Source organism: Otolemur garnettii, unplaced genomic scaffold (genome assembly GCF_000181295.1).
Source record: "Otolemur garnettii isolate 467f Iridium unplaced genomic scaffold, OtoGar3 scaffold00073, whole genome shotgun sequence".
In the NCBI taxonomy this organism is placed as follows: Eukaryota; Metazoa; Chordata; class Mammalia; order Primates; family Galagidae; genus Otolemur; species Otolemur garnettii.
This window is the reverse complement of record NW_003852468.1, coordinates 4,838,599-4,849,968: the sequence shown is the minus strand read 5'-3', so window position 1 is coordinate 4,849,968 and position 11,370 is coordinate 4,838,599. Positions and strand designations below refer to the sequence as shown.

Here is an 11,370-nt window from a genome sequence, read left to right as displayed (position 1 = left end):
AGAAATCGGGGCAGGCTTCCCAGAGATGGTGCTGAGTGGGGCCCCAACTGAGACGGGAGAAATCGGGGCAGGCTTCCCAGAGATGGTGCTGAGTGAAGTCTTGGGGTTGGGGTGAGGACGGGGAAGAGACAGCAGGAGAGGCACGTCCCAGCAGAGAGGACAGCATAAACAGAGGCCTAGAGACCTGGGTAGCAGGACAACCCCTTCACATCCCATCAGGAAGGACAGGCAGTGACAACAACAAATTGCAGGCCATGTGAGAATGTGGGAGGGACAGGGCCCTTAGGGCCACTTTCTATGAAGAGTTGAAAGAAACAGAGACCTTGAACAAAGAGAAGGAGACACTGAGAGGGGCACCACCTTCACGTTCTAGGGACAGCACTAAAAAGGGAAATTGCAGGGAGGTGGACTTTTCAACAGTTGGGGCTGCCCCGAAATGGAACTGAGACTTTCCGAGTCAGTAGCTAGACTCTCCCCGACAAGCGTTCTGGCAGAGGCTGGACACCACCTGCCAGGGAGCAAACAGAGAGCTACACCCACGGGTCTGAGAGAGGCCAGAGGGACAATGCAGCATGCACACAGGAGGGCCTGCCTGGATGGGGATGGGAGGTCAGGAGAAACTAGAAGATGCCTTTCAGCAGGAAGTCTCCGTGTAGAGCCAGTGCCAGGGCAAACTGGACACCCAGGAAGAGAGTTAGAGCTGCCATGGTGCCTTGCTGCACTGTGCTAACCAAGTTGTCCTCAAGCTACACCTTGATGAAGATGGTGTCCGTCAAAGCAGAGTCAAGGAGGCTTTTATGAGTTTGCCATCAGCATCAAGACCCACCCCAGGTCAAGGACCTACCATGTGCTCGGATGATGGGCTGTGCAGCTGCACATACACCCCAAGGGCACCCTGCAGACAGATCTCCACCTGCCCCCAGGCAGTCTCTGCACTAACCCCACTGGTCAGGATGGCTGTACCCTGTCCTTACCTGGCTGTTTCACGGTTACTTCTGTGCGCCCCGAGACCTCCTCTGCCAGCTTGTACCAGGCATAGTTGGGGCTCAGCAGCCACTCCTCCACGTGGCAGTAGTAGCTGCCACTGTCACTGACCTCGGCTCTCTGGACAGTGAGGCTGAACAGGCCCCCGGACGCATGCCTCTCAAACTGGAGCCTCGCTCTCAGGCCCTCCTCCTCAGCATAGGTGCCGTACTCAAAGGAGGAGTTGTGCGTGGTTTTGAGAATGAGCTTGCCGTCAGCATCCGAAGGCTTGTGAACGTACCAGAGCACCGCAAAGTGAGAGTTCTGGCTGGTCTGAGACTTGACTGAGCAGTTCAGCTGGATAGGTCTGTTTTCCACCAGTGTTAGGGTCCTCTTTGATTTGCTCACCTGCAGCTTTGTCACTGAGAAAGGAGGGGGAAGGGGAAGGGTTCAGTGGAATTGCCACACGCTCCTAGAAACAAATGTCCCCATCCACTTCCAGGCTCCAAGGCTGGTTTTGGCCAGCAAAGTTCCTAGAGGACTTAACCTTGACTGGCGTCCTCCAAAACATGGCTCACTGTGAGGAAAGCAGCTCGGAGCTGAGCTCACCCCCACGTCCCTCCCTGCCATGCCCCTGACTTAGGGCCTTACCATCTCTCCCCTGGGCCAAAAGATGGGACAAAACCAACCCCAGCCTCCTCCCCCTGGCTGTCCTACTCTAAAAACAGTGGGTGGACTGCAGACTGCTGCCCCAGCACCCTATTCCCTGCCTGCTTTCCTGGCCATCACACAACCTCCAGGGTGTGAGGTGGATCCAGCTAAAACAAAAATCTACCCATATCATGCCTCTGCCTTTAATGGCTCCCATGGTAGGTTGGAGAGAAATGATTCCTTTCCACAGCACGAAGTCCCTCCAGGACTTGGCCTCACCCCGCTGTCCTAAGACTCACTTCCCACGAGGCACCTTCCCCACCCCCCGTGCGACACACATGATGCAGTCTGCCCTTAGCTCCAGTCTTTGCCCCTGCTGTCCTCTCTGCCCGTCTTCTCCTACCACCTCCTGCGTTGACCCTCTTTCCACTCTTGCCTCAAACCCATCCCTGGTCTAGATGCCTTTCTTCCCCAGGCTGCTTTCCCTCACATCTCTCTTCCACCCTAGGCTGTGAGCTCCCTGAGAGCAAAGGTCAAGTTTTTTCCCACTCAGTCAGCCAAAATCTATGGCGTACCGACTCTGCTTCCCACAGGATGCTGAGCACTGGCAGAGTCCAGCCCCATGGAGTCCAGTGCCTGTTGGACACCCCCTCACACGTGCCCAGAGCTAGCACCGACCCTGGGTGGGGGAGTACTCTATCGGTGTTAGGAGAAACAGGTGAGCAAGCGGGCGAATGGGTGGGAAACGGAGAAACATGCAGCAGGTGATGAAAGGTAATTAGAGAATACAGGAGGACCTGCCACAGGGAGAGAAGGCCACGAGGGCAGTGAGCCAAAAGACGGGACTGAACCAACCCCAGCCTCCTCCCCCTGGCTGTCCTACTCTAAAAACAGTGGGTGGACTGCAGACTGCTGCCCCAGCCACTAAGGATGGAGTTCACCTCCATGGTGCCAAGAGGCCAAGGCCTAATGAAATATATCTCTGGGAGATAATCTGAGCTCTCACCCACTCCACCATCCTTATACCTGGCTCTATCCTCCACTACCCACCCGATCCCCCAACTAAAATTGAAAAAAAAGGAGGCTTGGCACCTGTAGCTCAGTGGCTAGGGCGCCAGCCACATACACCGGAGCTGGCAGGTTCGAATCCAGCCCAGCCCTGCCAAACAACAACTACAACCAAAAAATAGCCAGGTGCTGTAGCAGACACCTGTAGTCCCAGCTACTCAGAAGGCTGAGGCAAGGGAATTGCTGAAGCCCAAGAGCTGGAGGTTGCTGTGAGCTGTGATGCTACGGCATTCTACCCAGGGAAACATACTGAGACTGTGTCTCAAAAAAAAGGAGAAAGAATTCTAAGTACCTCTTAAGAGAATGGACGGCCAAGTATCGTTCCACCTCTACTACTCTCTTCCTGCCTAGCTTTTTGGCCACAGGGAGCAAACTGCTACCCAGCTAAGAAAGAAACCTGGGCCACGGTATAGGCCCCATGGAGAAGAGCAACCTGGGTCTCTTCCAACAGGCTTGCCTCGGGGCCTATGTCCAGCATGCTGCTGGTTAGTCTCCTGTTTCTTAAGGCCAGCGTCCAGCTCAGGACCAAAATCACATCCAGATACAGGTCCCAGCTCCCTGGTGTGAGCCTGGTCTGCAGCTGCTTACACTTGGTTTGCAAAAGCAACATCAAGGGCTGAGTCCCATGTGTCAAGGATTCAAAACTTTTGGAAACCACAGACTGCCACCTGGTTCTCCTGGAAACGCACAGACAAATGTTCAGAATGAATGGGAGGATTAAGCAAGCAAAGGTGTGGCAGTATCCGATACCCAAGGTTATCACTGCAAAAGCCACTCTGAGGACACACCTCCCAGCAGTAAATCAGACAGTCTTCAGGGAGGACTGTTGAAGTCACATACTTACAAACCCTCCGACACCATCAAGAACACAGCAGGCACCTCTTAGAGAGAATCCGTGTCCTGCAGCCCCACCCTTCTGGGTTCATCTTTTTTGTTAACAAGGTTAGTCTTCTGCCTTCTCCCTTCTTCAAAGTCCTCCAGGGCACACTGGGAATCCAGGGCAGGGTTTCCCATTAAGCCCCCCAAGCTCTGGAAGCTACATGTGCATTAGTTCACCGGTCGGACTGGGTTCCTGTAATACCCCAAACCACCAGCTCCCTTTTCATTCCTCTCCAACCCAATTCACCACATGCAAATGATATCTCTATCAGTGCAAATTACACCACCTGAATTATCTGATTCTTGGCCAAAAAAACTGGGTTGTTCAGTGTTGAGTAGAAAGAGCTTTAAAATGTATTATTAATTGGGGCCGGATTATTTTTGCAACTGTTACCAAGGAAACCTGAATTGCCATAGTAACCGCATATGTTAAACTGGAACCCTATGACTAAACTTCAATTCCGTCACATGGTCTGAGAATAAGAATCCAAGGAAGATAAATGTTTCAAAGCACTTCTATTTTTTTTCCCTTCCCATGTCAAAATATTGTGAAATGCTGAGAAGACTGAAAGAGAGGCATTTTTAAAATATGATGGATGACAGGGGGGCCAGGGGTCAGCTCTGTTCTGCACTCTGGTTTCCCTCCTACATCTCAAGGGCAGGGAGGACATTTCTTAGAGCTCAGGGAAGACTGAAGATTCCACCTCTAATTAGGAAGCACTCATGTGTCCTGCCATGGCACTGCCCTGGAGGGGTGACGTCCAGCTATGGCACTGCCCTGGGAGGGGTCAGGCCTCGCCAGGGTGCTACTCAGGAGGTATGTGGCCTGTGTGAATCACTTCCTTCACAGCTAACTGTGAGAGCCCAGCCCCTGTAAGGACCACAGTGTTTCATGTGCAAAATGAGCCCAATGACAGTATCTACCCCATTTGTTCTACAGACTAAAATCAATAGTCCTTACGAAGAGTTTAGCACAGAACCTGGTAGATAATAATGCTCAGTAAATTTTATAGTAGATAATAATACTCAATAAATTTTAGCTATTTTCCACGGAGATCTTCCTAAATGGCAGTTGGGGGCATGTTACTCCCCAGCTTCGAGGCTGTTCCTGGCTCCACACCCCAGGGTCTGAGACCCAGGGCAGCCAACTGTACCCACTTCTGCAGTTATCATGTTAGTCTGGGAAGGGGAAGATAGTTAACGACTAAAGCCAGTGAAAGATGTAAAACTGTATCTGGGACAACTGTATACAACACAACTCTGCCTCATCGTGTCCTGTGTGATTCTTGAATGACATTCACAGAGGTGAAAATTATGTCTCTGATTTTAAATAGGAAGGTGAAAGATCACTCCAGAAAAGGGGGACAGGTGAGCAAGGATGATGACAAACTCTCTGTGCACTGAATCCAGGGAACAGTGAGTAGTCAGGTGTGACTGGACCAAGTTAGAAAGAGAAGCTAGAACCTACTTTTGTTTTACTATAAAACCAGCGTTTTTCAACCTTTTTTTATCTCATGGCACATCTGACCTTATAGTTAAAACTTCCACGGCACACTTATGTTGATTAAAAAAAAAAAAAAAGTTAAAAAAAAGAATATACTTTTTTTTTATTGAATGGTAACTATGTACATTAATGCACTTCTAGGGGTACAGTGTGGTGTTTTCACATACAATCTGAAACATTTCCATCAAACTGGTTAACATAGCCTCCATGTCATTTTCTTAGTTATTGTGTTAAAACGTTCATATTCTACTCTTAGAAAGATTCAGAATATACTTATTGTTCTTTGAACTTCTTCTGAAAATAATTAACGATCTTTAAAAATTTTTGTGGCACACCTAAGATTCTCTTGTGGCACACTGGTTAAAAATCACTGCTATAAGCAATACTTTGAGTTTTCATGGTCTTAATATATGCCGGGTCCATCAGGAGAAGATTTTCCTTTGTTTTGCTCGGAATTGTAGCAAGAGTTGCTTAGGACTTTGAAAACCTCGTCCAGGACAGCAATGCTGCTGCTTGGGGTGCCCAGTCTCTGCCACGGGGGTCATCAGCACAAGCTCAGGGCAGGACTTACTCTGCCAGCCCCATCACTGACCATGACTGTGCCTGTGTTTACTATAAGCAACTACAGTTAAAAAAAAATTTCCTTCTTTATCTCACAATTAGGGCAGTATAGCAAGTTTTAAAGGTTATATGATTAGGAATGTTATATTGTCTATGAATTTCATTTCAGGATAGTAAACGAACATGATAAATTGCTTTTAAAAAGTAATATACAATCTGGGGCGGCGCCTGTGGCTCAAAGGAATAAGGCGCCAGTCCCATATGCCAGAGGTAGCGGGTTCAAACCCAGCCCTGGCCAAAAACTGCAAAAAAAAAAAAGTAGTACACAATCTGAGTATAAGCTGAAGCTCTAATTCCTTAGTTTACTCTAATTTCTTTAACAAATTTTCCTATAGTCCTTTTATGTGCTCAGTACGATTCTAAGAACTTTAGAAATGTTAAACATTTGGTCCTCAGAGGTCCTATGAAATAAATATTATTCCCAGTTTTATAAAGATACTTGGTCAAGGTCACATAGCCAGTTAAGTGCTAGACTAGGAGTTCAAAGCCAGTTTGTCCTTGATTTTGGCTACTGCTTACAGCTACTCTCCATGCTCCCCTGTACAAAAGGGGTTCCCTGGTCCTTGCCAACCTTGCCTCGGGGTGAACCACTCCCAGAGCCCATGCTTCAGTTATTTCAAGATAAAAATTCTGCTTCCTTCCTCAACCCTGAAGTGCACCCCTCCATCTTCCCTCCCCACACAGGTTCCCTTCTCACACCTCCTGGTCATGCTGGTGCCAGCTCTGCCTCCCCGCCAGTAATGCTTTCCTATACTCCTGTGTCCCCTGTCCCCAGGCCTACTTCCTCCCACACAGCCCACAAGGAAGGAGTATGACACATTCCATCTCTGCAGCCTCAGCACCTGAATGGCCATTGGCAGGTAGCAGGAGCTCAAACAGGTGTGCAGGGAGGAAGGGGCAGGGGGAAAGGGGCAAAAGTATGGAGGAGAAAATAGGTAATTAGAGCAACCCAGATGTACCAGACCCTGCCTTACCTGTCTGCAGACAGAGAAGTGACCCCTTGCTCATTGATTCCAATAATAAGAGCACCTGCTATCACCACACGGAGGAGGCTGGTGGCACGGGGAGGGCTGGGCACATCTCCTGAGGCTCCTGCACTCATGCTCACTCTATCTCTGCCCAGACAACAGACAGAAGCCACATGGCATGAAAGACAGAGAACCCTTGGCTCCCCCTAGAGAAAGGAGGGGAAAAGTCTCTAAAAGGTGGGACAGCCAGTCACCACTAGACCATGACAAGGAGGGCCAGTGTTCACATGGAAATCAAAAGAAGGCCCTCAGCTATCCCAATCTGCCAGGTCAGCACTAAGAAATAGAAGAAAACAGATTTGGCCACATCCAGAGGGTATTAAATATTCATCCTGACTGCCCATCAGTAAAATCCCAGCAGAATACACCCTCTGACAAGCCGGCTTTCTACACTGGAAGCTGTCCTCTTGGAAGCTTGTTTATTGCTTTGTCGATTTTAATGTATAGTATTTAATAGCCAGACCGAGATATGGTCATAAACATTTGGAACATGAGTGCTGACATTTCCCTTATTGCTTCTGTATTTAGGGATGTGTAATTGGAGGGTGGATTTGTGCTAAAGAAAATCAGAAGGAAGCAGGGCAATGACTCACAATTAAAAGAAAAAAGAACTGATTAGGAACTAAGATTCAAATGTGTTGAACTGGCTAAAAGTTTAATGCCCAAATGCCCCATAGGGGTCATACTACGATCAATCAACGGAGCTCAGACTAAGCTGGATCCACGGTGAAAGGGGAGTGCAGACATTCCTTGAAGATTTCCTTGGGGATGGCACACACGACAAGGAGCGTGTGTGTGGAAGGGTCGATGGTATATCTGTAACAAGTGCAGTGTGTCCTCTAACCGGAGAGTTTCATGAATCAAATAGCCAAGATCAGCTGGGCTCGGGCAGGGAGCAGGCTGGGCGCAGCCTACACATTGCCTTGCTGGGAGGCACAACAGGACGGCAGTGCAAGGCTGAGGATAAACAGGCCAGCCTGAGTCCCAGGTCACTATTTCATTTTGACAGAATAAGAATATTGGAAAAAATATTCTTTTAAAAGGGTGAGAGTGGGGCAGAGGACATTTCTATGGACAACACCAGAGCAGAGCTAAGGTTGCACCACAGCAGACGAGAGGCCCTGCTGGCTTTGAGCTCTGGCATCCCCAAGTCTCAGAGCCACCTTGTGGCAGAAATCAGAAGAAACAGAGGCATCATCAGAGGCACAGACTAAACTTCTCCACCGTGAGCAAACTGTGTCTCAAGGAAGCTCTACAAATGCCTTGTGACTTCCGGATTTAAGCATTTGCTAAAGGGGTCAGGAAATCAGGGATGCCAAACCAGAGAAAGATGTCATTAAATAAAAGTACATGGATGGCACCAATAAGGATTACTAAAAAAACAATTGTCTAGAAAGTATTGTAATATAATAAAATTAAGACCTTGAACTCTGGGGCCAGGCTGCCTGTTTTGATTTGAATCCTGGCTCTACCAGTTATCAAGGGATGCCGGGCAATGCATGTAACCTCTGTGTCAGCATCCTCTGCTGTAAAATGGGTAAAACAGTCTGTCTCACGGCACTGCATGAATTAAGTAAGGAAGAACTAAGTCATTACATACAAAACAGTCAGGATGAGGATGGGCACACAAGAAATGCGCGATGAATATCAGCTGCTATTGTGGTTAGCACTGTGCTTACTACCAGTCCCAGCGATCTACAAGCAGAAAACCTCTTCTATAAATGACACCATTAACTTAATGGAGAAATAATTATTTCATATTATATAGCTTTAAAAAAAAAGGCCAACGTCTCCCCACTCCAATTGCTTTTTACTAAGGCATACCTGGATTCAAATCCCAGCTTCCCCACTCATGAAGTATCTGACTCGGGCAAGCTGAAACCCGTCTGAGCCTCTGCGACTTCATTTATAAAACAGGAAAGCAGTACTTTCCTCCTAGGGTCACAGTGAAGATTAAGTAAGCTAATATGCACCAGTGTTCACCCAAGTTTCCACTTTCCAGCTAGTCAGCCCTCATGTATTTTTCTACCTCTGTTTCCCCCAAATAAAAGCACCTGCACCAACCAACATATCGGGGGAAAAGAGTAAAATTGGATAAGAAGCTCGTAAGTGCTAAATGCATAAATATTTAATAGAGGAGAGACAGCAACACTTAAGGGGTTGCAGTCTCCCTGGTGCCTTGCCCACCCTCTGGGAGCCGTGTGCGGCCCACAGCATCTACCTTTGCCCTCCCCAGCTCCCGGAGGGCCAGGAAAGCACGTGACCACACACCTCGGAGCAGAGGCCTCCTAAGGGCCCAGCACAATGACACTCCTAAGTCTCCTGGGCCAACCGCTGCTGGTTCTCACTTTACAGTGAAAACACAACAGAATCAGCACAAGATCCACAAAAGAAGGAGACCATCCTCAGATCAGATCCCGGGTCCTCCTAACTCTGCAGCTGCTGCTTCTACCCCGGAGGCAATCTTACGTATAACAGAAAGTGCAGATGCCTGGAAGTCCGAGAGACCCGGCTCCAGTCTCTGCAAATCTTGGTTTTGCCATTAAACTAACAAGTTTGCCTCCATCAAGGTTCCCACCATTCTGAGCCTTGGTTTCCTTATTAGCAAAATGTGGATATAAATATCTATATTATTAGATTGTTAGATAAGTTTAAAAAGAAAACATAAATAAAGCACCAAGCACAGGCCTGGTAGTTCGTATGGTTTGGTCCCTTTCTGCCTTTAGCAACCGTAAATAATTAGAACCTCCGATGAACCGATTCTGTATTCTTCCCTTAGGCACTCAAGTCTTAGATTCTAAATAGGAATAGAAACAAGAAAATAACTGGGATTTATCAAAAAGGCAATGTCGGGCAAGGTTTTGGGGTCAGCGTCTCCTCTACCTTCTATAGCTGCAGAACCATGTGACGGGGAACGCTGCTCAGAATACCGACCTTGAGAGCCCGGCGGGATGACAAAGGTGCAATTATGATCTTAACGTCCCACTCAGGAAGGCCGGCCAGTGGGCGGATCAGCATTTTCCACAACAAGGGTTCACCTAAAATGGGGTCTCTGCTTAACCCTCCATTAACCTGAAAATCCACTTAAGCAAAACAACCTCTTCCCTGGGCATCTTGTCAGTCCAAGTTTAGGCTGTAATTGGCCAAGAAACACTCTTATCATGGATACAACTCACTCACTTCAAATCTGGTCCAGAATAGGACTCTGTTACGGGGTTAGAAGAGGTGAAGGATAAACTCAGAGGTTACATTATTTAACCTCACTTCCCGGAAAACACCCTTGTGGCCACCTAAAGTGCTCTAGCAGACCAGGCTGGGCACTAACCCGGCGGGCTATTAGTGGGCAGAAAAATCCTTTTAGCACAGCGTTCAAGCCATCTTTGCAAAGTCGAACCCTGAGCATTTCCCGTGTGGGTGCCTCGTCTCGCCTGGGCACTGTCTGCACAACAGGAGGGATGAGAAACTGATAGTCAGGGCCCCACCCTCCACCACTTTCTGGCCTGGCAGGAGAAAGGGCAGACAGCAAAACTCTAAGAGCCGCATATACTCAACTGCTCCCGTGTGTTCTGAGAAGCACCTGATGGAGGTGAAAATGCTTGCAGAATGTCCCACTGACTAATGCTCCCAAGCTAGTGTGTCCCTATCATCCACTTAGACTCAGCCTACATAGGAAAAAGGAGCTCAAGTTCAGCACACCTGGGGAGGCTGGGAGTAGGAAACACTGTGGGAGAAAGACCGCCAGGCAGGCTGGGTGTAGGGGCTCACACCTATAATCCTAGCACTCTGGGAGGCCAAGCTGGGTGGATTACCTGAGCTCAGTTGGAGACCAGCCTGAGAAAGAGCGAGACCTCATCTCTACTAAAAATAGAAAAACTAGCTGGGTGTTGTGGTATGTGCCTTTAGTCCCAGCTACTTGGGAGGCTGAGGGAAGAAGATCACTTGAGCCCAAGAGTTTGAGGTTTCTGTGAGCTATGACACCACGGCACTCTACCAAGGATGACAGTGTGAGACTGTGCTCATAGACAAAGGAATTGTTCTAGATTAATGGAGTCTAAAGACTAACTAAACGTGCTGTGTGACCCCCGACTGGATACCAGTTTGAAAATTAAAAAAAAAAAATCAAAAGACTGGGACAATTGTGGAAGGGCAGGTAACAGGACAACACTAATGTTTAAGTCCAACAGGAGGATGATGGGGCGGTGGGCAGGCAGGATAACGTCCTGTTCCTAGGAGGTACATGTGGAAGTATCTAGAGGGAAGTGTCCTGTTGTCTGCAACTTACCTTCAAATGGTTCAAAAACAATGAGAAAACAGAGGGAGAAAACAGATGTGGTAAGACGTCACAACTGGCCATGAAGGAAAGGGAATACGAGTGTTCACTGCACACAACTCTTGCAACTTCCTATTGATTTGAAATTCCTCAAGATAAAGAGCTGGGAAGCAAAGAAGCCATGCCAAGGGCTCAATGCACACGGTTCCATCCCTCCTCACATAACTCATCATGCAACGTGAGCAGACACCCGCAGAGCCCCGGAAGACCACAATCCTGGGACGCAGCACTCACTGGCCACAGCACCCACCCAGCCTCAGCACCCACCCGGCCACAGCACCCACCCAGCCTTATAGCACCCACCCAGCCTCAGCACCCACCCAGCC

The 11,370-nt window shown here is 48.5% G+C and overlaps 1 protein-coding gene across 1 annotated transcript in view; it reads right to left on the bottom strand.

The window, feature by feature from the left end:
• Positions 1–11,370, bottom strand: part of IGSF3 (immunoglobulin superfamily member 3) — a 98,299-nt gene that overhangs the window by 14,159 nt on the left and 72,770 nt on the right. The window contains exon 8 of the mRNA XM_003793823.2: positions 975–1,385. Coding sequence (XP_003793871.1) covers positions 975–1,385 — 411 coding nt within the window. The remainder of the gene's footprint in view (positions 1–974; positions 1,386–11,370) is intronic.